At 38.3% G+C, this 25,607-nt stretch overlaps 1 protein-coding gene across 2 annotated transcripts in view; it reads left to right on the top strand.

Moving 5' to 3' along the window:
* Positions 1 to 25,607, top strand: part of CTTNBP2NL (CTTNBP2 N-terminal like) — a 49,445-nt gene that overhangs the window by 6,931 nt on the left and 16,907 nt on the right. For both annotated transcript variants that reach the window (XM_080802373.1, XM_080802374.1), the window contains 2 exons: positions 5,558 to 5,681; positions 8,577 to 8,684. In XM_080802373.1, coding sequence (XP_080658499.1) covers positions 8,586 to 8,684 — 99 coding nt within the window. In that variant the 5' untranslated portion in view covers positions 5,558 to 5,681; positions 8,577 to 8,585. The remainder of the gene's footprint in view (positions 1 to 5,557; positions 5,682 to 8,576; positions 8,685 to 25,607) is intronic.

The following is a 25,607-nucleotide window of genomic DNA, read 5'->3' as shown; positions in this document are numbered from 1 at the left end:
CATTGACATTTGAAGGGTTTTTGTAATTCAGGCTGTTCCTAGAATTGTGGCCCATGAATCATTTTACTGGAAAGAAAATCAATCTATATGTTATTTTTTTTCTTTGTTGTAGTATTTTACAACTCATGGTGGCATTATTTCAGAAATACAGAAGTTTAGGGGAATGATAGGCAGATAGATGATACAGACAGATGTATATGTCAATGAATTTTGTTATAATTTCATTTAAGCTAAATAAAGTCAACCGGCATATACTTGGTTCATACTTCTGGTATTTTTCTAATGCTAAAAGACATTTTTAATGAAAAATATTAATGTAAAATCTATTATTCATTTTCGTTAACACACATTCCAGTAGCTTAACTAATGTAGTTCTTCTGGTTTGGTCTTGTCTCAGATGAGAATACTTGAAAGGGTGTAAACAGATATCCAGGTAGACAGACCTGTTTTTAATAGCGTTGTGCTAAATGTCCTCATTTGGGGGGAGAGATGTTTGAATATTTGTTTATGGGCATAAGGCCACTTCCTTGTTTTCCTCAATACTCCTATAAATCTTATTGGCAACAAATAAGAGAAACAGCCATACACACATAATGAGAGAAGGAGATGGATATTCACACACAGAAAGAGATAAACCAGAGATGCAGGAGTCTTCAAACAGAGCAAAACAAAACAAAAATCTAATATCCATCATGATGTCCCAGAAAGTGGATTAGACTGGATCTATAGAAGACATAGGTGTTAGAACTAGTTTTACTATTTAACTGTAATCTTCAGGAATTCATTGAACAACCCTGGCCTCAGTTTTCATCTGTAAAATGAAGAGTGCCAAATGAGATTATTGCTGAGGTCCCTTCCAGATTTGTGGATCACGTTTTAGAGAGGTTTTTCTACCATACAGTTCATAAAGCTGGTAAAATGAGAAGATGAGATGTGAACAATGGTTACCAAGTCGTAATGGTTGTTAAGGAAGCCACTGGAATCAAATTACTTAGGCTCAAATCCCATTTCTGCCGCATACTATATCGGAGACTTCGAGCAAGTTATTTAGCCTCTGTACCTCACTTTTCTAGTCTGTAAGATGGGGATGTGATGGTGGTTGTAGCATTTGTCATCTAAGGTTGTTGTGAGGATTGAATTAATTCATGGCAGGTACTTGGAACACTGCCTGGAACACATTAATGTTTATCTTTTTTGTTTTGTTTTTATTTAGCTCGATAAATGTCTTTTTTGTTATAACTATTCCTACTTGAATTCTTCTTGGAAAACGCTGCTATAAAACTCTGAGGTGGTGGTGATTAATGTTGATAGGCTCAATTATATCATTATTCATTTCTGCACTAAGCATAAATCCAGAAAATTTGGCATCCTAGAATCTGCTGTGAATAGAGTATGTTTGAATAGAGTACTGAAAGTATTTTAAATGTCGACGTTAATTAGCTTCATTACAGAACTGGTTTCTTGAGGCCTACTTCAAAGTCTGTATTGACTATCGATACACAAGCATCTTGATCCCTTAGCACTGTTGCAATTTCTTTCTAAGTGTATTATTCATATTACATTTCAGGGCTGTGAAATTTATAATCTTCAAAACTGTTTTGAGACCATTTTGTTTTATATAATACTATCTATAGTGTGGCTTGAAAAAACAAACTGATAGCAATAAGACAAAGCAAGGCATTCTGAGAAATGTTATAGCACTCTCCTGGTAATGGGAAGGCTCAGATCTAGTTGCTCTAAGAGTCTATAAAGTAGTAAATGGTTAACATGTTGTATTCATTTGCTTAGACTGCTATAACAAGGCAGACCGGGTGGCTTAAACAACAGAAATTTATTTTCTCGAAATCCTGTAGGCTAGAAATTGGAAATGTGTCAGCAGGATTGGTTTCTTCTGAGGCCTCTCTCTTTGACTAGTAGATGACCCTCTTCCCCCTGTGTCTTCACATGGTCTTTCTCTGCCCCTTGTTTGTATCCGGGTTTCCCTCTTATAAGGCTACCAGCCATAGTAGATTAGGGCCTACCCTAATAACCTCATTTTAACTTAATTTCCTCTTTAAAGACCCTGTCTCCAGGGGCACCTGCGTGGCTCAGTGGGTTAAGCCTCTGCCTTTGGCTCAGGTCATGATCTCAGGGTCCTGGGATTGAGCCCCACATTGGGCTCTCTGCTCAGCAGGGAGCCTACTTCCCCCCCTCTCTCTCTGCCTGCCTCTCTGCCTACTTGTGATCTCTCTCTCTGTCAAATAAATAAATAAAATCTTTTTAAAAATCTTAAAAAAAAAAAAAGACCCTGTCTCCAAATGCATTATATTCTCAGGTGTTGGGGATCAAGACTTGAATATATGAATGGGGGCAGGCATCCAATTTAGCCCAAACATTTTTTTTTTTTCCTGAGAGCGAGCGAGCAGGGGGTGGGAGCCGAGGGAAAGGGAGAATCTTAAGCAGGCTCCACACTCATCGTGGAGCCCAATGCAGGGCTTGATCTCACAACCCTGAGATCATGACTTGCATAGAAATCAAGAGTTGGAACTTAACTGACTAAGCCACCCAGACACCCCTAGTCCAAACACTTATTATAACACATAGACACATAAGGATCCAAATAGTCCAGTAATATCTTTTATCTTCAACTGAAAGATTGATTTGACATTTGTAGTAAAGCTTATATTGCTTAGTATTGTAGAACTCAATAAAATGATATTTGTTTTTATACCTTGGTTTTAGAACCTTTGTAAATAATCGTAGCAAAAACAACTCTCTTTAGTAAACGTACAAAAGATCTGCTTTCTTGGTCAGAAAATTATTTTCTGACAGTATTTTGACATGTTTTTCTTCCCTAGACTAATCCTAAAATGCCAAAAGTGGAATGAGAAGTGCAGTTTGGAATGTTGTCACTCTCTTACCCCCAAATGCATAAATAACCCTTCCGAAAAACTAGAAGTGCCAGAGGGTGGGGAAACACATCTTTTTGAGATAGTCAAGGTAATGTGTCAACGCCTTCCACCCCCAGATAGTAGGTTGCTTTGGATACATTTTTAAAAATAGCAGTGCATTTTTGTCCATATTTAGATTTAGTATTTATAAATGTGACATGTTTATTTTATTTTTTAAGTTTCATATATTCTGTGTTTTTAAGGAAGTACATTATCTAGTGGAAAGCTCTCAAAAACACCCATTTTGTATGTCAGTGTTGACTCTGAATTTTAAGAATTAATTGGCCTCCTATATGTTGCCCTAGCTGATATGTATGTGAAAATCCTCACATAGTTGGAGCAAATTTGCTTTCTGTCTTATTGCTAATACTAAAAACTTACTAAATGGCCTGAATCCCAGTCAGTTGCATCCCAAGTGTAAGTTTTTTTAAATTGGATGTCTCCATATATATTAAAGAAGTGATTTTTATGCAGTTTGCAAGTGTGATTTTCTGGGCAAAACAACTGATTTGTTTTTTATACTAGCCAAGTTGACTTAAAAAAGAAAAAAAAACAAAAACCCAGATCTGTGTAGATTTTTTTAAGGTGTTTCTATGTCCAGAATTACCGACTTACCAAAAATGTGCTTTCCCTCTTTCATGCCCCATACTACCCACTATTTAGAAATCAAGCCTACTGTTCCACATAAAGACATACACACACCCAGATACTAGATATACAAACATGTACTTGCACTCCACCCTGCCCTGCCCTCCTGCTTACATAGCTATAGAAACCTAGGGTGTTTCTTTTTCTGCCAACCAGTGTCTCTGTGGTTAAAAAAAGGCAGCAACTCCTGCTCTCCTGTAGAATTAATTCAGATTTCTAGAGCAAAACCTGGGGCTTCGTCAAGAACGAAAAGGAGCAACCAGAACCAGAACGAATGGGGCTTGGGTATTATCCAGAGAAGGGAAAATGTCAGAATAAAATGAACAGAACCCAAGCTGCAGCAACATACCTCCATGGCAAAATCAGGACTGCCACTGACGAGGGACAGGGAGGGGTGAGGGCACCCTTCTTGGTAGCCTCCACTCTTGTGACTGTTGGCACATAAAAGCTTGTGTCGAAGACTCACACACTGCTGACTGTTGGTCCTGGCTTGATGGAAAGTAGCCTGTGAATAGACCAAATGGTGTGCTGGGCAAACTGATGTTCAAAATTATTTATTGATAACCTAAAAATAAGTTTCATACCTATCCCATAAATAGGTTTATTTTTCCCCAGGTAGCAAAATATGTATAATTTATCTTTTTTTTTTAATTTTATTTATTTGACACAGAGAAAGAGAGATCACAATTAGGCAGAGAGGCAGGCAGAGAGAGAGGAAGGGAAGCAGGCTCCCTCCCTGCTGAGCAGAGACCCCAATGTGGGACTCAATCCCAGGACCCTGAGATCATGACCTGAGCTGAAGGCAGAGGCTTACCCCACTGAACCACCCAGGTGCCCTGTCTCTTTTCTTATATATATTTATTTTTTAATTGAGAAAACTATAAAGCTTACTATAGCTACAGTTAGCTGTGCCACAGTGTTTGATAATGTATTCAGACAACTTGTCTACGAGTGGTTTTTGTTTCAGATTTATAGACTGTGGCATGCCTTGAACAGACATATCTGCCTCTAAACTCTAAGGAAAGTTGTGTCTTGGAGACTTTCAATTGGAAGGAATGAACTGAGCATCTGGTTGAAATGATCTTGTCTTTCAGAGTTACTTAATGGATCATGACAGTGACAAGTAACAGCTCATTCAGAAAGCAAGTAGAGAATGAGTTTGTAGACTACAACACGCCAAAAATCTGGCACTCTTATTTCTGACAATTAATATGGAATTAGTAGCAGCCTTTTTCCAAATATCTTGGGCCACATCATTTATATATTAGGCAAGAATGGGAGTCAGGTTTAAGAGTTGGTGCCTTAAAGTACAGGACAAAAGTTGTGTTTCCTCATAAAATTTAAAGCCTATCATTTTTTTAAAAGTTTGCAGGGTCTGATATACTGTTAGGAAAATATAAACACAGAATTTGCATGTAATTCAACACTTAATATTTGGGAAAAAAATGGGGAAAAGTAGGAGCTAGGATGAGGAATTAGCCTTACAGACCAAGTCCAGATGGTGACAGGTTGATTTGTCTGTTCATTGCCTGGCAGAAGGTGAGGGTATAAAGGCGTACCTTACAAAACTTAGCAGTTTGAAAAGGTCGGTTGTAATTATGTAATTTTTCCATCCGAGTGTATTGTGCATCAGTCATGGTGATTTAAGCAAATAGGCTTTTGTCAGTTCAGGGAGACAAAGTCATTTCTCTTCTAGGACATTCCTAAGTTAGTCCTTGAAATGGCAGTGCACATCTTAAAGTAAAAACAGTTTTGAAAGCCCTCACCTTCCCTAACTGTAATTGCAAAAAGGAAGTCAGATGCATGGTATTTTTGCTTTATTACTCAGCTTCGACTTGAAGAAGTGGCTGTTTTCTTTCTTGTCTGTGTCAACCCACACCTGTCAGGCCTTATCAGTTGTAATGATAGTTGACATTCATGGGGTTTATCAAATCATTTATGGTATAGTAACATAGAAATAAATTTTTATTATTTTGCAGCATCAGACACTCTTCCACCATGCTGATGGCATTTTAAATATATTTGTCGATTTTCCCAAATTTTAACTGAAGAAGACCTTAAGAATTTATCCTTGAGGCGGAAAGTGTGACTGCCACTTATCAGGTCAGTATCATCCTCACCCCCCACCTTTACCCCCACTCCCAGGAATATCGCTATCCCCCTAAAACATGATGTGGTTTTACGGTCTTTCGTTTATATTAAGTTTATTGCAAATTTAAGATTGGATTCAAAAATAAAGAACAGCAAAGAACTGCTGAATTTTAGTATTTCCAAAGAAAGGTTATAAGAGTATGTGAAAACAGACCTATTGGTTTTTCAGTTACAGAGCTGTGACCCCTTTTTTCCTCCTGTGTCATATTTGTATTGTATTTACCTTACGTAGATACTCAGCTGGACGAGCGGGTATGCATTAGCAGATTGTTCCAGATACTAAGATTTGTGTGGCAAAGCGATTTACAAATGCAGATAACAAGATTATAGTGCTTTATGCCATTGACAAAGATTGGAATTTTTTCTTGCGGAGCCTGAATAGTTAAGTGACTCTGAAGATTGTTTCAATTTTCCTCTTTTATGAGGATGTATATTTATCACAACAGATCCAAGACTTTGATTTAGGTACTGTCTGTTTTAGTTTATTGTATATTCACTTTATTCTTATTTCATTGGATTCTCTAACAATTAGTTCTGGATTTTTACCCATGAAAGTTTGGAATGGAAACCAGAAGGACTTTAGAGATGATCTAGTCTGTCTGATTTTACCTGTGAGGAAACTCCGAGCCGGAGCAACTGGGTAACTTTTGTCCCCACGGCCATAGAGCTGCTCAGTGGCAGAGCCCAGACTGAAATTCTGCACACCTCGCTCCCGGTCTTTTAAGCTTTCCTCATCAGGCACTGCTTCCTTCAGCCCCAGTTTTAGATCTCTAAATAAGAGTTTTGAAGGACTACAAAGATACTGAAGGAAGAAAGGAGAATACGTGTGAACACTACCATTATTATTTTGGTGTTTCTGCATCCTGTTCATTTCCTCAGGGTAGCTGGTGTTTACAGAGTACATTTCCAAGTGCCTATTATTCTGCTTAATATCATGGGAGGGAAGGGAATGGGCATAAAATGATAGGATTTTTCCTCTGCTTTTTAATCTCTGTGAGATTGAACCATGAAACCATCAGGAAGTGGGGGAAGGGTTTCATCAACGAAACCAGTGTGACTCAACTGGTGGCTTAAATTCCTCACCGTTCTTCACTCCAGGATGCTATCACCCCTGTCCACTTGTGTTTCCAAACCACAAAAGGGCAGCTTGAAGGTATTTCTGAGGTCATTGATCTTGGCTGCCCCCTCTTTTGATAATGCCTTTCTTAGAATTCTTGTGGAAAATGAGAGAGGATACTAGTTATTAATAATTAGACCATTTTTCAGCTTGTATCGGGAATTTGGCGAGATGTTTTACATTTATTAACCCAGTCTTCACAGCAACCCTATGAGTTTGATATCATCATCCCCCTTTCACAGATAAGAAAACTGAGAATCAGAAAACTTGCCCCAAATCACACAGCTAAGGTTATACAGACCTGGCATCTATCTGACTGCAAAGCCAGACGCTCTTTCCAGCATCCCATCTTAAATTAAGTGTGTGGCTTTATTAGGTTTATGTGGTTGTGTGTTTGTTTTTTTAGTTATTTTTTAAATACCTGATGTGAGAGGTCTTCTCTAATCTCAAAGTGAGGACCACTTAACCAGCTGCTGAAACTCGGTAGTTAGAAAGTTAGCAGTTAAAACCAAAGTTAGATGGAACATATTTTGCCACGTGGCGAAAGATTCGTACGGCATGTCTTGGAACAGAATCTAACAACAGTGAAGTAGGCCTTCCCTACATGCTCTCCCTCACTGAGAGGCGGTAGCTCTGGAAGGAATCAATGACTCTTTTGTCTGCCTCCTAAAATTTAATGTGCTCATAAGAGTTGGGAATTACTGGAGGGTGTGTGAACTAGTCATGTTGTAATTCACTTTAAAGGAAACTATATGAGAGTGACAATTTGGAAGTAAAAAGAGGGAGAAGGAAAGTAGTATTTGCTCAGCCTCAGAAGTTACAAAATGTATCTCACCATACCCACTGGTCAGAAGACCCTTGGAAAATTGTGTAGCAGTCTAACTTCTGTCTCTTTGTGATTTTTGAGAAATTTATCTTGTAGAAAGGGTTGAGTCTGTACTATGCAGTTTGCCATTTAACATATTTCAGAAGATATAAGACTTCTTGGAAACGTGAACTTGCTGAGTCAGATAAATTCAGTTTGTAGTAATCTGTCCAGTTAAAATGTTTAATAAGGAGGGTATATTTTAAGAAATTATTTGAGAGTATATTTGTATGATGGTTGCATTGAAGTCTTATCTTACTATATGAAATGTAAATACCATGGTAGGTGTTTTTCCTTTTAAACTCTACTTTCAGAGAGAACACCTATCACATGAAGGTAGATGGTTTAAAAAGAATTGTCTCCCGTACTGCCACCAGCCATTGTCTTTGCCCAAGTTTTGTTTCATCCAACTTCAGAGGGATGCCAGAATGTTTTATAAACAGTTTAGGAATTTAGTTCTCTAAAACTGGGAAGTCTTTTCATGATCTCATGATTTTCTGGTGAAATAGTGTTCATGGTAACAGAATTTTACCTGTGCTTCTAGTAACAAAACTCATGACTAACTCTTTCTGAGACCTCCCAGGATGTTCGTAAATATGCCTGGAAGAAAAATGATGAAAAATTGATCTTTGTGAATAGTGATGAAATCCGTAATTAAGGTGAATTTTATTTTCCCTTACTGCTCAGTTTATGATTAACATCAGAGGCTCTTATTTTTTCTACTTAATTGTACTGTTTGCCATCTTAAACCATTTTTTACTGTAATTGTTGTTCTTTTCTTGTCTGACTCACTTTATTTTTTTCTTTAGTAATACCAAACTCACTCTGTCTTCTGGAGATTGTCTGATCATTGTCTTTGTTTTAGGCTTTCAGGATGAATCTGGAAAAACTCAGCAAGCCTGAACTCCTAACACTATTCAGTATTCTTGAAGGAGAGCTTGAAGCAAGGGACCTCGTGATAGAGGCTTTAAAGGTGTGTTAAACCAAAAAAAAAAAAGAGGTCATCGTATGTTTTGAAAGTCGTTTCATGGGTTGAAATTTCTTTAACCTGGGTATTTCTGTAGCCCCTGTTGAAGTTCAAGGTCTGGGTGAACATATTGATACTCGCTCTGGCAGCTACCTGTGTGGTGTGCTTTTAAGGATCCTGGTAAAGCCTTTCTGACCCCAAAATAGTTCTTTAGTAACTCCACCTCATGTCTGGACCTTGAACTTCATTCTTTGGCTTAGAGGCCTAAACCATTTTTGAATGCCAGCTGCTTCCGAATGCAATGAGACTTGCTTCCTAAAAAATGTATTTTTATCCATATACCAAAATTCAGGTTATAATATCTGGGCAATGAAGGACTCCATGAAGATCATCTCTGGATTCCCTAGACCCCAGATAAAGAATTCTTACTGTTGTTTTAGTATTTGATATCTGTTAAGACATAAAGGGGAGAGGGGAGGCAGGTATGACATATGTGGAAACTGCTTTCCACTCAGTTTTTCCGTGAGCCTAAAACTGCTCTAATAGGGGTGCCTGGGTGGCTCAGTCAGTCAAGCGTCCGACTCTGGATCTCAGCTCAGATCTTGATCTCAGGGTCATGAGTTCAAGCCCCACACTGGGCTCCATACTGGGCTTGGAACCTACTTAAAAATAATAAGTAAGGGGCGCTTGGGTGGCTCAGTGGGTTGAGCCTCTGCCTTTGGCTCAGGTCATGATCTCAGCGTCCTGGGATCAAGCCCCGCATCAGGCTTTCTGCTCAGCGGGGAGCCTGCTTCCCCTTCTCTCTCTGCCTGCCTCTCTGCCTACTTGTGATCTCTATCAAATAAATAAACAAAATCTTTTAAAAAATAATAAGTAAAAATAAGATGAAAAATAAAACTGCTCTAAAAAAATAAAGTCTAATTTAAAAAATATAAATATAAAAAAAAACTCAAACTCCATTTGAGTTTCATGAACCCTTTACACCCTTGTAAGGATGTTTCCCAATCTGTCCTGAGATCAGATTTGCAGATTCAAAGAAAAGACAGTAAGGGTATCTGTGTGAGCAGCAGGAGGAAGAGAGGGAGAAGAAATGGCCCAAGAAGAGAGACCTGAGCATGCTGGAGAGAGTAGTCCCTGCAGAGCGCTCACCCAAGTCTAAGGATCTAAGAAGAGGTTTATAGTCTCAAATTTTAATTAGAGGTTATATCCGTATACATCTTAAAACTCACTGGTAAAAAGTTTATGAAGTATTTTGGGTTTTTGTTTTGTTTTGTTTTCAAAATTATCTACTTTTTAAAATATTGCATTAATATTTATTTCATGTGTGTTCATATGAAGCTCCATTGTTGAAGATTTTTTTTTTTAAGATTTTATTTATTTATTTGACACAGAGATCATCAGTAGACAGAGAGGAGTGGGGAAGCAGGCTCCCTGCTGAGCAGAGAGCCCTATGCGGGACTCGACCCAGGGTGCTGGGATCATGACCTGAGCTGAAGGCAGAGGCTTAGCCCACTGAGCCCCCCAGGCGCCCCATGAAGATTTTTTTTACAGCAACAAAGATAATTTTCTAGATAATTTCAAGGAGGCTTAGAGAATCAGTGATTCCCTAAGTAGCCAACAATAACCACTCAAAAGAGTTCATACAAAAAGCCTTTTTCCCTTTCTGCACTGATACAGAGTAAATGTGTTGTTCATTTGGTCATATCTGGGTAGTCTTTTCTTGGATTACTCTAAATTATAATTGTGATAAAATTAAATCTAAACCTATTATTTCTATGTGCTCTTAAGTGACATGCTAATGTGTTTTTCAAGAATGACTGAAAAAGGCTGACATTTCTGTCTAATGAGTATGCCTCAGGGTAGTTTATCACTGAAAACTATTGGGTTTTTTGTTTTGTTTTGTTTTCCCTGGTAGCTTTGTCATATGTGATAAGTAATTTCCAGTGGTTTCATTCTCCAGAGTGCATGAGGCAATTCCCTTCTGATATGTGGGGTTGGGGGTGGGGATGGAGTCTGTTTTCTGTTCTTCCTTTCCCTGCTTGCTTCAGTCTTGGGTTTGCATGGCTCCCTCGGGATCACATGTTTATGGCTTTGACACATGCCTAGTCACATATGTTAAAGTTCATTGCCTGCATCTTTGCCTCCCATACTGCTAATTAGAACTGTATGACTTTGGTCACATCATTCAATCTGTCTGGAGCACAGCTTCCTTCTCTGTAATAAGAATAAATGATTAATAACTAGTATTTGTGTGTAATATTGCAATTTGCCAGGCATTGCAGATCCTGCAACAGCGTGGGAGCCATTTTTTACCCTTTGTGTAGATTCTTTCAGTGCCTACCATGTTCCCCATATCCAAGGAACAGTCAGTGGTCGCTAATATTATGAATGGATGACTCTAGTGTGCCCTCAGCGGTGCCTAGTTTTTTAATGACTCCCCTCCCAACGTACATTGCATATAAATGTTCACTCTGGCTGGTGACTCATCTCTGCCACTTCCACAGGCCTCCCCCTTTTGTCACTATTAGTGAATTTTCTTCCTTTCCCTGTACATCCCTGGAAACTATTCTGTTTCTCATAACCCCATCCCATTGTTACCAATAGTCGTAAACTGATTAAACCCAGGACACCCTCCCATTTCTTATCCCGTATTTTTCTGCTCAATGAAGAGAAGAGAGAAAAGGATTGGGGGAAGTTTGAGCTGGTTCCTAATTCTCACTCCTATTGCCTATTGTTTTCTCATTTCTTTCTCTTGGTTCTCATCTGAGAACCTGGCTCTCCTGTCCGGAGGTGTTTACCAGCTTAGAACCCGAAGAGTTCTCCACCTAAGCTGCGCCGGGAAGTGCTTGGCTCATACCAATGACTTCTTGTAAAACCCAGAAAGCATTTTCTAGGAGCAATATTATTATAAATAGCGATCAGATTTTAGAAAACTACAGTAGTTTGGCAACATGTGTTAAAGACACTCAGCTGAAGAGCTACCCCTGTTGACACTGGGGCTCCGGGAGGCGGTTCCCCATATAAATATTACAGTTGACTTTTACAAAAACTTATGGGCCTCAACCCCTTCACAGTTGAGGTGGGATGGTGGGGGGGGGGGGGATGGCTGCCTCTAATGGAAAAACCAGGCCAACCTTATTTTCTCTTTGCTTTTCAGCCTTAGAAACCAAATGTGTCTATTTTGCTAATCACTGTATCCTCTGCACCCAGCATAGGGCTTAGAGACAGACAGTAAAGACTTGTCAAATAGATGAAATGATCGTGCCATTGTGATGCGTTGCTTTAAAAGACTGCCATAGGGGCCCTGGGTGGCTCAGTGGCTTCAGCCTCTGCCTTCGGCTCAGGTTATGATATTAGGGTCCTGGGATCAAGCCCTGAATCGGGCTCTCTGCTCAGCAGGGAGCCTGCTTCCCCCTCCCTCTCTGCCTGCCTCTCTGCCTACTTGTGATCTGTCTCTCTCTCTCTCTCTGTCAAATAAATAAATAAAATCTTCAAAAATAAATAAATAAATAGAAGACTGCCATAAGATTTCAGAGTGGGTATTGTGAATTATTAAATTTTACAGCTTGTTCTTATGTGGCTGAACATACTGCCTTCTGGTTTTAATGTTAACAGATGCGTAGGTGCTTGTTGCACATGTTTTCCTAAAATACATTTTTTCTGCGTGAATCCAATTTTAGTTACTTTAGGCAGCTTCTGACAAGTTGAAAGAGCAGCTTGAGAAGCAGGAGCTATAATTAAGGGAGCATTTGGATATAAGATACCATTCAGAATGGGGCACAAGTGTTGTGTTTAGTCTGCATAGGGCTTGGAGGTGATAAAGTTATCTTCTGAAGCTTAAGCTAGATGCAGTCTAAGTTGAAATGAATAGCTTCACCAGAAGTGAGATGTCTTTAAACAGTCTATTGTTAGATAAAATCAGTAGCAGCTGGGGTCAAAACTTGTTTCAAGTCCTTTTGAGAAAAGCAACTGCCAAAACAGATTCTTAAAGTTAAAATGAAATCTCTATTTGTAGTTGTTTGTTTGTTTGGGCTTCTATAATATATAAAGATTTTACTGTTACTATTTCTATAATTCTTGCTTAGCAACAAACACCTGTTGGGCTTCTCGAACTAATATGGCAGCTTACTAATTTTCTTACATTTAGTATTCTTCCTTAATTCATGTTTCATGGGTTGAAAAGGTTTTGAAATAGATTGGTTTTTCCTTCTGTTTAAGTAAAAAAGCTTATCTTTTTTTCCCTCTTTACCTTCAAAATAGATTTTTTTTTTCCTGGGCATAAAATCTATTCTTCAACCTTGCAACTTTTGAACAAAACCATATGGTTCACAGTTGCTGCTAAATAAATAGTAGGTCACATTGGCAGGGTGTGGGTTTTTATAGGAATGTATTTATTATAAAGGTCCCAGATCCTACATATAGAGCTATATTTATAAAAGAACTTCATTCATTTTCCAGAATTTCTGCAAAGTGCCAGATTGCAACTACACCCTTCTAGAAAAGCCCCCGCCATAGTTACTTTTCTCCCCAAAATATAAAAGCCTCCTCGTTCTTCTGTTGCAGCCAAGACGTGTTTGGCATGGAACCAGGAAAGTCGGTAGAAAATAGTATAATATTCAGCTTCTCTGTATTTAAAAATCTAGTTGCTACAGAGGCCAGTTATACTGAATTTGGTCCTAATTGAACTTTTATATAAAGTGATTTTCTGTTTTACAAGAGATTATGTCAGAGTGAAACATTCTTTGTGAAAGTCTTTCTCTTTGACCAGTTTATTTTCATGAATGAGTACACTATAGGAATCCCTTCCACAGTGAAAGCAAATTACATTGCTCATGAACTAACTGTCCCGGGTTTCCTGGGCTGGCATCCCACAGTTCAGTAAGAGAGCCTCAGCTCATTAATTCTAAACAGATCTAGGAGATTGCTTCCCAGCGAGGTTTGACTACTCCAGAGGAAGATGGAGGACCCTTAATGGCCATTTAAAACATTTGGAAAAATAGATTTGATTGCTAATAAAAGTTAGATTTGAGTCTTCCACATTGGGTGTACTATATCTGCATGTCTTAGATCTGATGCAGTGTCAGGGTTTATTAAAGTTTTTAGATTTACGTTCATAACCTTTACTGTAAAACATGTTTTAGAAGGGATTTAATCAGTGGGTGTTTGGGGCCATATTTTAATTTTTTTATAGTTAGAATGGCTGATATTTTCTATTCCTACTCTCTCTGAGTGAAGTCCAGATGTGAAATCCTAGCTTTTCAAACAAGAGAGACATAAAGATAATTACTAGGCAGTCTACAAAGCCATTGATTAGAATATTCAAATTAAGTACAGCTGTTAAGAGTATGGAGCTTTCAAATCAAAAGTTTAGAGTACTGCCATTTAATTGTGTGATTTTTGGCCAGTTATTTACACTATAAGCTTTATCAGCAGAATGATATATTGTGAGGATTAAATGAGATAGCAAGTGCTATTTGAGGTACTCAGTAGTCATTTACTCTTAGTTATGTTTATTAGAACAAAAGTTTTACAGTCCATCCATTTCGAACAGTATATTCAATAATATGCTGTTCTTCATAGAAAAGATGAATCTTTAGATTAAATATTTGTTGTCAATAGGGCTTACACTTTAGCTTGTTTTTCTTATGGGAATTGATGGTTGTGAGTGGATCCATCCCCACCCCTACCACCAAAAGCATGTACTTTGAGACAGCTGACAAGGGTTAAGGGTGTGCTCTGGGGCATGAAACAGATGTTATGTTATATCCCCCTTCCACCCCTAATCAAAACAGGAAATACAGGGACATCGTGGAGGCCTTTTTAGAAGTAATTTTTTTTCCCATTGATTTCCTTGTGTATTTCTCTATTGTTTGATTTGGCATGCTGTTACATTTTGTTTTTCTAAACAGCTTTGTTGAGGTATAATTGACATACTCTAGCTGCACTATGTATATTTAATGTGTATAAATTGATGTTTTGTTACATGTATACATACTATCATGAAACCATTACTACAACCAAGATAATGAACATATTTATCCCCTCCCCCAAATTTTTCTCATGCCTCTCTGTGACCCTTTTACCTAACCTTCCCCACTTCTCCCTCTACTGGCACCCACCCCATTAATCCACTAGAGATCAGTTTACATTTTCTAGAATTTTACATAAGTGGAATCATACAGAATGCACATTTTTTTTCTTGACCTGGTATTTCACTCAGAGTGATTATCTTGAGATTTATGCATGTTGTTACTATATCGATAGTCCATTCCTTTTATTCCTGAGTAGTGTTCCAGTGTATGTCTCCTCCATATCTGTTGGTGAACATTTTCATTGTTTCCAGTTTTGAACTGCTGCAAATAAAACTGCACATGCAAGGCTTTACATAGACATACGCTTGTTTGCTTGCTTTCTTCTTCTTCTTCTTCTTCTTCTTCTTCTTCTTCTTCTTCTTCTTCTTCTTTTTTTGGATGAATACCTAGGAATGAAATGGCTCTGTTACCTGGTGGGTGTATGTTTGTTTTTGTTGTTGTTAAGAAACTGCCAGACTTTTCCAAAGTGTACTTTACATTCCCACCAGCCATGTGTAAGTGTTCAAGTTGCTCCACATCTTCACCAACACTTGGTATGGCCGGTCTTTTTAATCTTAGCCTTTCTAATAGGTGTGTAGTAGCTCACTGCAGTTTTAATTTGCATTTCCTTGTTGATTTAATGTTTTGTTCCATTAATCTGTCTTGATGCTGGTACCACATTTTCTTGATTACTGTGGCCTTATAATAAGTCTTAAAATCAGGTGGTGTTAAACTTTCAACTGTGGGTTGGTTTGGTTTTTTTCGAAGTTGTTTTAGTGATTCATGCTCCTTGGCATTGCCATATGAATCTTAAAATCAGCTAGCTCATCTGTTTCTCCAAAAATGCTATTGGGGTTTTGATTGGGGTTCCATTGAATCTATAGATCAATCTGGGGAGAATTGACATCTACCAAAATTGTCTTGAAAATCCATGAACATGGTATTTGTCTCCATTGATTTAGGTCTCTTAGCAGTGCTTTATAGTTTTCAGTGTATAGGTCTTTCCCATCTTTTGTCATATGTATCACTAGTAGGGTAGCTCTTTTTTCAATTTCTTGAGGAACCTCCATACTGTTTTCCAGAGTGGCTGCATGGCTGCACCAGTTTGCTTTCCCAACAGCTTGTAAGAGGGTTTGCCTTTCTTTGCATCCTCGCCAAAATCTGTTTCCTGAGTTGTTAATTTTAGCCATTCTGACCGATGTGAGTTGATATCTCATTGTGGTTTTGATTTGTATTTCCTTGATGCTGAGCGATGTTGAGCATCTTCTTGTGTGTCTGTTAGCCATCTCGATATCTTCTTTGGAAAAATGACTGTTCTTGTCTTCTGCCCATTTCTTAACTGGATTATTTGTTTTATGTATGTTGAGTTTAATAAATTTTTTATAGATTTTTGGATACTAACCCTTTATCACATACGTCATTTGCAAATATCTTTTCCCATTCTATAGGTTGCCTTTTAGTTTTGTTGATTGTTTCCTTCACTGTGTAGAAGCTTTTATCTTCATGAAGTCCCAATAGTTCATATTTGCTTTTGTTGCCCTTGCCTCTGGCAATGCTTATGAACCTTCTCTTATATCAAGTAAAGTGATGTAGAGTAGCTTTTTCAGCTTTGCTCTACCACTTTTTAGAAATTAAAATTCTGTGGGGCGCCTGGGTGGCTCTGTGGGTAAAGCCTCTGCCTTCAGCTCAGGTCATGATCCTAGAGTCCTGGGATCCAGCCCTGCATCAGGCTGTCTGCTTAGCAGAGAGCCTGCTTCCTCCTCTCTCTCTGCCTGCCTCTCTGCCTACTTGTGATCTCTGACAAATAAATAAATAAAATCTTTTTTTAAAAAATTCTTTTTAAAGAAATTAAAATTCTGTAATTTAATTTTTAAAATTTTGCTGAAGAGAGTTCAGTAATTATTTTTCCAATGGCAAAACGTAATAGTAATTTAAAAGTCATAGCCATCTCAAAAAAAGAAACAGTACTTCTGCTGCTTTAATGAACTGCTCCCTTTAAAGCAGCTTTTTATCCCTTGTCTTTATTAGTTTTAATAGTTTACTATCTTATTTTTTTTTTAAGATTTTATTTATTTGAGAGAACGAGAGCAACACTGAAAGAGAGAGCACGAGTGGAGGGCAGAGGAAGAAGGAGAAACAAACTCACTGTTGAGCAGGGAGCCAGAGGCAGGGCTCGATCCAAGGACCTGAGCCGAAGGAAGGCGGATGCTTACCTGACTGAGCCACCCAGGCGCCCCTGTATCTTATTTTTTGATAAATAATTTTATTTATTATTTTGAATAATTTTTCTAAAGAGGAAAAAAACAATATGTACATTTTTCACCTTCTGATAGAATATTATTACCTCTTTCCTAAAAGTAACAGAACTGATCTAATTGAAGTTTAAAGATTACCTTAAAAATGAACGTTTTAGGGGCACCTGGGTGGCTCAGTGGATTAAAGCCTCTGCCTTCTGCTCAGGTCATGATCTCAGGGTCCTGGGATCGAGCCCTGCATCAGGCTCTCTGCTCAGCAGGGAGCCTGCTTCCCCCTCCCTCTCTCTCTGCCTGCCTCTCTACCTACTTGTGATCTCTGTCTGTCCAATAAATAAATAAAATCTTTTAAAAAGTTTTATATTAAATGATTTTCACTAGCCAGTAAATAGACATTAAAATATACTGTTTCCTTATTATTTCCTAGAAAGCATTCTTTTTCTCATTGTTAATTTGGACCATAGGAAGAAAATTTATTTTAAAGGGGATTTATTTATAGGCAACATCCCTGTATCTGAGTGCTATTCCAGAGGGTTAACTGCAGAATAGGTAGACATAGTATTACCTCGCTGTTATGCTTTTGAATTAAAAATTCAGTGTTGGTTTCTTTCATTAAATATGCTAATCTCAAGACATCTATTTATTGAAGAGACTTGTAGTCTAAATGGTTTTATGTAAAAATTTATTTACAGAAAAAATTTTCTATAAGTTACTTCCAGTTACCCCCCCAAACAGCTCATGATAACATAGTTATATTGTTCTATTTCCAATTAATTCTTTATAAAGAGTAGCCTTTGGTTAATGGCTACATGAATTAGGTAATATATCCACATGGCTACTGTTAGGTAGCTATTTTACATAGCTATTTTAAAACATTGGGGTGCCTGAGTGGCTCAGTGGGTTAAGTATCTGCCTTCGGCTCAGGTCCTCCTGCTAGCAGGAACCCCACTTCTCCTTCTCCCTCTTCTCCTCCCCTCTATTTGTGCTGTCTCTCTCTCTCTCTGTCAAATAAAAAATAAATAAAACCTTAAAAAAACATAATGCGTATAAAAAAGTTTTAATGACATGGTAATGTTCCTATGGTGTAATGTTAAATTTGCAAAGCAGCGCATAACATTAAATATATCCTTTAATCTTGATTATAAGAATAACGTGTGCATGTGTGTATACACAGGAAAAGGACTCAAACAAATAGATTGAAATTTGTAGTTTTATTGTATTTATTTTTTTTTTCTAGAGAGAGAAAGAGTGCACATACATGCACGAGTAGGGAAGAGTAGGGGCTGAGGGAGAGAGAGAAATCTTTTTTTTTTTTTAATATTTTATTTATTTATTTGACAGAGAGAGATCACAGGTAGGCAGAGAGAGAGGAGGAAGCAGGCTCCCCTGTGAGCAGAGAGCCCGATGTGGGGCTCCATCCCAGGATCCTGGGATCATGACCCGAGGGTTAAAGGCAGAGGCTTTAACCCACTGAGCCACCCAGGAACCCCGAGAGAGAGAAATCTTAAGCAGGCTCCATGCCCAGCACAGAGCCCAAGGCGGGGCTTGATTTCACAACCCTGAGATCATGACCTGAGCTGAAATCAGGAGTCAGACAATTAACTGACTGTGCCACCCAGGCACCCTTGAAATTTGTAGTTTTAATATTAATAGTGGTTTTCCTTGGGTAGTGGAATCATAGGTACATTTTAATTTTTTTCTCCAAAACCTATGTATTATATGTAAATTACTTTGAAATCAGAAACACTTGCTTTTAAATATAGTAATCGTATACAACAGCTTCTTGTTCAAATTTCTGTTTGTTAACAGTCATGCCCTAAGAAGATAATTTAGTTACATAATATTCACTTTGGAGGGAATGATATCAGAGCTAATTAGAACTACAGTTAAATTATCCCCTGTTGGTTGTTCCTGATATTGTTAATATTATTCTTTTTCTAGCCCACCCTAAATAACTATCTCTGCCTGAAAAACCTACCTCAATTCCCAAGCTGTACAATAAAAAGATCATAGAGTTTAGGGAAAGAAGAAAGAAGGCTATAATAAAAATACCTCTTTATCATACCAGAGTCTAAAGAGGTATCTTTCAAACAGTTTTGGAATATATTCCATCATTCTGCCACAATCCACGTAGACAGCAACAAGCATGTATTAACTAAAGCAGAAATTTCACCAAAATGTATACTAACTTTATGCTTTACTATAATATTTATACGATACTGTACTATATTATATTATTTTCTGGTCTTTTGTACTTTATTTTTCATTAAATGCTCTTTGTGATCCTACTAACCTAGTTTCATGACCCACTTTTAGAAATTTATCTTACAGATGTACTTAGACCCATCCAATCAAGTGTATGTGTAAGGATATTTATTGCAATTATTGGTCATAGCAGCAAAATGCCAGATATAACCTAAGTGTCTATTAGTAGGGTTCTGGCCAAGTAAATTATGGTAATATTATGCAGTAGAATACTATGCAATCATTAAAGAGAATGAGAGATAGGGCTTTATATATAACATTCTCCAGGATATGGTTAAGTGAGAAAATAAGGCACAGAACAGTGGGCATAGGGGGGAATAAAAAGGAAGAAACAGTATTAAGTTGCAACTGGTGAAGCCAGAAATACATCTCACAGTGCCTCTTTCTTGCTTCCCGTTGGCTTGGTTTCTTTGAGAATAGTAGGACCTCCCAAAAAATGTTCTGCCCTGGGAAGAGAGTGAAATTCCTGAAAGGGATGTACCAGGTTTAATGGTGGGTGCTCTGGCGGAAAAGAGCCAAAAGAAGCAAGAAAGGCTGGTCCTATATGGACTGTTTCTAAATTGGGTATTTATATTAAAGAGAGGACTGCATTCTTAAATGATTAAGCATCTTTGTTGCATTCAGAAAAATGTGGAGCCCCAGAAGGAACAGCTAACTGACTCTTGAGAGTAGTTGTCTGGTATCAGCTGCTTGCTCTGCAGATTTTACCACATCATCATTTGTATTACAAATTATGGCATTTAGGGGTTCAAGAGGGAAAGTTCCAAAAAATAAACAGATTTCTCATTTCACCACATCTTCCTGTGGCCTGTTCTCCGTATGACTTTGAGGCAAGAAAGGGGGAACTCAGCTTGTACAATGCTACCTATTTAGAGAACGCACAGTTCTCTAGCAGTTGGGGAGCAGTTCCACAAAAGATTATAGCAGTGGGGAATTTCACCGCATTTATTCAGCCTGAAACTAAAGCAAATAAAAAAGGGAAACAGCTTATTCCTGTTATTTTGACTTCCTCTTATTGTGTCTTCCTTGCATGTGTGAGCCTTGTGATTCAGGATTAAACAGAAGTTATTTCTAGTTGCTCCCCTTAAAGAGAGAGAAAGGAAGATAGCGAGGTTGCTTGCAAAATTAAAGCCTGTGATCCGTCGTTTAATATTTCAGTTTAGCCAGTTATAGGAATATTTGGAAAGACAGGAGGAAACGATCATCTTGTATGTTTGCTGGAAATCTTTAGTGCTGGGGAGCATATATTGAGTGAAGCAGGGAATTTTATTATGTGGGGATTTATTTCCTTAGAAAAGCAGAGGAATGGATCTATTCCACCAAACTAGTCACATCCATGAACAAGGATGCCCATTGCAGTATTGTTTAATACAGTATTAGAGAACTATAAACAACCTAAATGTCCATTAATAAAATATAGCAACATCAAGTGGTCCATCCTTACTATGGCATATTATGTAATTGCTTTTTTTTTTAATGAGAAAAAAAACAATGTACTGACTTATTAGATCTGAGACACAATAAATGAAAAAGTGCACATACACACATTTATGGATATACTTGGAGAAAGTCTGAGAGGATACCCATTACACCAAAAACTCTTGAAGAGAAAAGAGAGATTGGGTTGTGTTCAGGAAGGACTTTGGCTTTATCTGTATAGTTAAGTTTTTTATTAGAAAATATTCATTTATGAAATTAAAAATTGGGTTTTATTTTTTTTTAAAGATTTTATTTATCTATCTGACAGACAGAGATCACAAGTAGGCAGAGAGGCAAGCAGAGAGAGAGGGAGAAGCAGGCTTCCCGCTGAGCAGAGAGCCCGACGCGGGGCTCGATCCCAGGACCTGAGATCATGACCCGAGCCGAAGGCAGAGGCTTTAACCCACTGAGCCACCCAGGCGCCCCTAAAAATTGGGTTTTAAAGAAATATAGTATGAACTGGAACATTAAGGAGTTAAGAACCACATTTATTTCTTAAGTGTCTTTACTTCTAAGTGATTTATACTCTCACATAAATCGAAATAATTCTAAGATACAGTTAAGAGGGTAGAGACAAGCCTGGCATACTTGGGAGAGCATCCCTGATTTTCTCCCAAAAAGAGCAAAGAGTAAATTTCCCATTAATTTTCAAATTCTGCTTTTGAACAGGATGCCTAAAAGTTCTTTCAAAGCAGATTCTTTCACGGGTCATGGACTTAGTAGAGCTGACAACGTATATATGAGGAACTACGTGACTAAAATTTCAAGAAATACCATTATCATAGCAGGAGACCTATAACCCTTCAAAGTACTTTTCCTGGCTTCAGTTTCATATCTGTAGTTCATAATATTCCATTGTTTAACAGCAACAAAAAGAATTTCTGTGTCGGAAAAGCCAACTCCACCTAGTGAGTTCTAAGATAGGCGTAACTTCCAAAAATTATTTTAATCTTATTCACTGGCTGGCTGTTCGACAAAAGCCTAAATTCATTGGTAGAACTGAGTAGGGGACTGTGTTACCAAAGTCAGAAGTCTCTGTTCTTATTGACTGGAAACTTCATACATAAAACCTCTCCCATTACTGTATCCAGTAAAGTTTTGTAGGATTGAATCATACTTAATGTGATTTTTTTTTCTCTGTCTGCACCAGATTAGTGATAATACAGGAATTTTATCAATTCCTGCTGATAAGCGTCACAGAAAATAGAAATTTTCATCTCTTTTATGTCTGATATTTCTTTTTTGCAGTAAATGTAAGCAAGCCTCACGAGGGATGGACGCTTCATCTTGTTCAGCCCTGCATCCTGAATGTCTAGAACCTCCAGAGTTCTTGCAGAAGTTTTTGTCATATGAGGGAATAAGTTCAGGCCCTTGGGGTCTAAGTTGAATGTATTCAAGGCCCAAAATAGATTGCCTCTTATTAATTCATATTTTTGAGAAGAGAGGCTTCACTATAGTAATACAATTTCATAACTTTTACTGTTGATAATTCCCACTCGGTGACATTATTTACATTTCACCCTGCACTAAGAAGGAACAGTTTGTTCTTCAGACGGGAAATCATTGCTTGTGTTTGTTTCCATATTTGTCATAAAGGATACCAAATAATTGGGATATGTACCTTTGTTCACTATGCCTGTGTCTTTATCTAAAAAAAATGAAAGACCGGGGTGCCTCGGTGGCTCAGTGGGTTAAGGCCTCTGCCTTCAGCTCAGGTCATGATCCCAGGACCCTGGGATCAAGCCCCTGCATAGGGCTCTCTGCTCAGCGGGGAGCCTGCTTCCCCCCTCCTTTCTGCCTGCCTCTCTGTCTGTCAAGTAAATAAATAAAATCTTTAAAAAAAAAATTGAAAAACCATATTTTAGTGGTTTTTTCAAAATAAATTTATTTATTTATTTATTTATTTATTTGAGAGAGAGCAGGAGTAGAAACAGGATAGCAGCAGAGGGAGAGGGAGAAGCAGGCTCCTCACTGAGCAGGGAGTGGGGAGCCTGATGATACCAGGATCCTGAGATCAACAGGATAGCAGCAGAGGGAGAGGGAGAAGCAGGCTCCTCACTGAGCAGGGAGTGGGGAGCCTGATGATACCAGGATCCTGAGACCATGACCTGACCCAAAGGCAGACACTTAACTGACTGAACCACCCAGGCGCCCCCATGTTTTAGTTTTCAGCTGACATTTTGCCTCGGGGTCCCTATCTGTCAGATTGGAATGTGGTCATCTGCATTCCCTGACTGATCAGCAATGGGAGTTTTGTGAGCCTCATTGAAAATAGTATATTATCTTTTTTTAAAGAGTACAGCATCCCTTGTCTTTCCTTATGTATCTAAGTATCCAAAAATATTGTTGCCCAGACAATGCAGCTAAGGGCCTCCATGGGCATCTGTCTAAATTATACATATCCTCTCTCTTAATCTTTCAGAACTTGTTTACTTATCTCCTATTTCATCAGTGGGTTTTTGCTTTTGGCTCCCACCAAATCTTCCTCATTCCTCCCTTTCTCTGGTTGCTTTCCAAATTGATCACTTTTCCCTTTGAAATCCTTTCTTTTCCCTTTAAAACCTTTTTTTCCTGGGACAAGTGACGACCTCCAGAGGAGGCCAAGAAGCCATTAGGGAAGAGGCTGAGACAGACATAGAGGCTTAGAATAGAGCCACTGGTGCTGTTTCTTTGGGGATTGAAATGGTCAGGGTTATCCCATTCTTGTCCTTGGTGACATTAAAGTTTCCTAAAGGTATTGCTACCCTTTAAAGTAAAAAGGAAGCGCTCTTATATCTCGAGCAAAGGTAACTTCCCATCCATTCATCCTCTAATCTCCTCAGTACACTTTTATTATGGAGATAAAAGCAGTAGTGGGTTGGGATTACTTGGAATTGGTAGTAGCAGGGGTCAATTTGAGCATGCTGGGTTTCACCATACCTGTATTTATCCAGTACCTTCCTGTAGTGATAAACATTGCCAGTTCACATTTAATAAATTTTCATGAAATACGCACAATGCACTTGTAGCCCACCTTTCTCTTCTCGGTCTTGGCTTCTTTACTCCTCTTCCTCTTCTGTTCTCTAAAGAAAAATCATCCTTCCCTACTTTGAGTCCCCAGTTTCCCTGTATGATGGCTGGTTCAAACTGAATAGCTAGCTGCCTCCCTCTCTGTGAGTCCTCAGTGACCACAGAGGTTGCCACCTTTCCAGGCGAGGGCTTGTGCTCTTAGTATGTCATCATAAATACTCTGTTTTACCTTTTCTCATCAGCGGGTAGAATTAGCACAGTCCCTGCTTCTGTTTGCCTGCCCTCACATCTTGCTCTCACTGTGGCTTGAGAGCCACACAAGTCCCCTTTCAACCCCCACGTAACTTCTTAGCCCTGTTTCCTCACTAAACTTCTCAGTGTGAACACTTTCTACTCCTGAGTCTTGCTAATAAAGACCCTCTTCCCATGACCTTACCACTGAGCGGCTGGTTTCTTTCCACGCTTCCTTGTAGTATGACTGTGCATATCATTGAAGAATCTCGCCTTGAAAAAACGTTTAGAGTTAACTCATCCCACAATCTTACAGCTCCCTCCATAGGATCCCCTAACTAGAGGAAGAGGAAGATACCCTTTCAGTCTTATTAATTAGCTCTTTTTAACTATTTTAGCCTTGAAGTTAGTTTCTGCACTGCTAATACATTGTGAATTAAAGAGGCTGAGCACACTTCTAAGAAAGAAGTTTTTCAGGTTCACAGTTGCTTAAAGGATCACACACAGGTTATAGTCTGTGGTCTGGGTCTCCCTGTGCCATACTTCAGAGACGGTTTTTGGATTATATGCCCGGTTCAACCTCCTGGTGTTTCCTGTGATTCATTATATCGCTGACAGTCCCATTTGTCGAACCCGCCCACTTCCGGGGCTGGCCTTTTCCTTCCTATTCTGAGTGTAAGGTCTGAGTCTTAGAAAGTCCTGATCAAATAAATTGTACTTGGTGTTCCTCTAAACATCAATGATACTGTTTAGAAAACATTTAAACAGCAGAGGCAGCTTGTTTATTTCTGCTGTTAGGTCTTGAACTTGTCTGGCATATTTTAAGCCCCTTCAGAGCAGAAGACTACATCTTACTTAGTCAAGTCTATCTCCCCATTATCATTGCCCACATCACTCAGTATTTGTAGTACCCCACAAACATTAAGGGGTCAATAAAGGCATTCAAAACATGTGTCCTTGTGAATCAGCCATGTGTCCAGGAAATTTTCCCAAACCTCTCCAGTGCTGTGTTTGGTTGTCTAACCCTGATAACACAGAGATTTTTTTTTTGGTTAACATTCTTGTATATTTGTTGTTAGGCCAAACATCTCGTGGCTTGTAGACATTTATAACATTCATTAGTTTAAAATAAAACAACAATACTGATTACTTTATCACTTCTTTTAGAATTTATTTATGATAGCTTAAGCTGTTTAAAATCATAGATTCAGAAGTCAGACTAATTGGGTTCTTCATTCTATTCTAGTGTTTTTCATACTTTTTTGACAGAGACACAGAGTAAAAATAGACTGTATTGTGACCCAGGGGACATACGTGCAGACACACGACACACATACACACACCTATATTCTTAGGTCAGAAGAAAAGTCTCGAAACATGACTCACAATATTCAGTGTTCTGTAATGTTTTCTGTTCTCTTTCATTTTTAAGCCACCGAGAGAGACCTACTAAATTGAAATTAATTCCTACAAAGTCCTGCGGAATATCTGTTTAAGTAGTACTCATTCAGCTAACGTATTCAGTACTTCTGTACCATTTACAGTACTTCTGCTACTTAACTGGCTTTGTGGGAAAGTCACATGTTAATGTTCAGTTTCTTCTATAAAATGGAGATATAAGT

The sequence above is a fragment of the Martes martes genome, assembly GCF_963455335.1.
Source record: "Martes martes genome assembly, chromosome: 4".
Taxonomy (NCBI): domain Eukaryota; kingdom Metazoa; phylum Chordata; class Mammalia; order Carnivora; family Mustelidae; genus Martes; species Martes martes.
The sequence above is the reverse complement of the archived record's forward strand: the minus strand, read 5'-3'. Positions and strand labels throughout refer to the sequence as shown.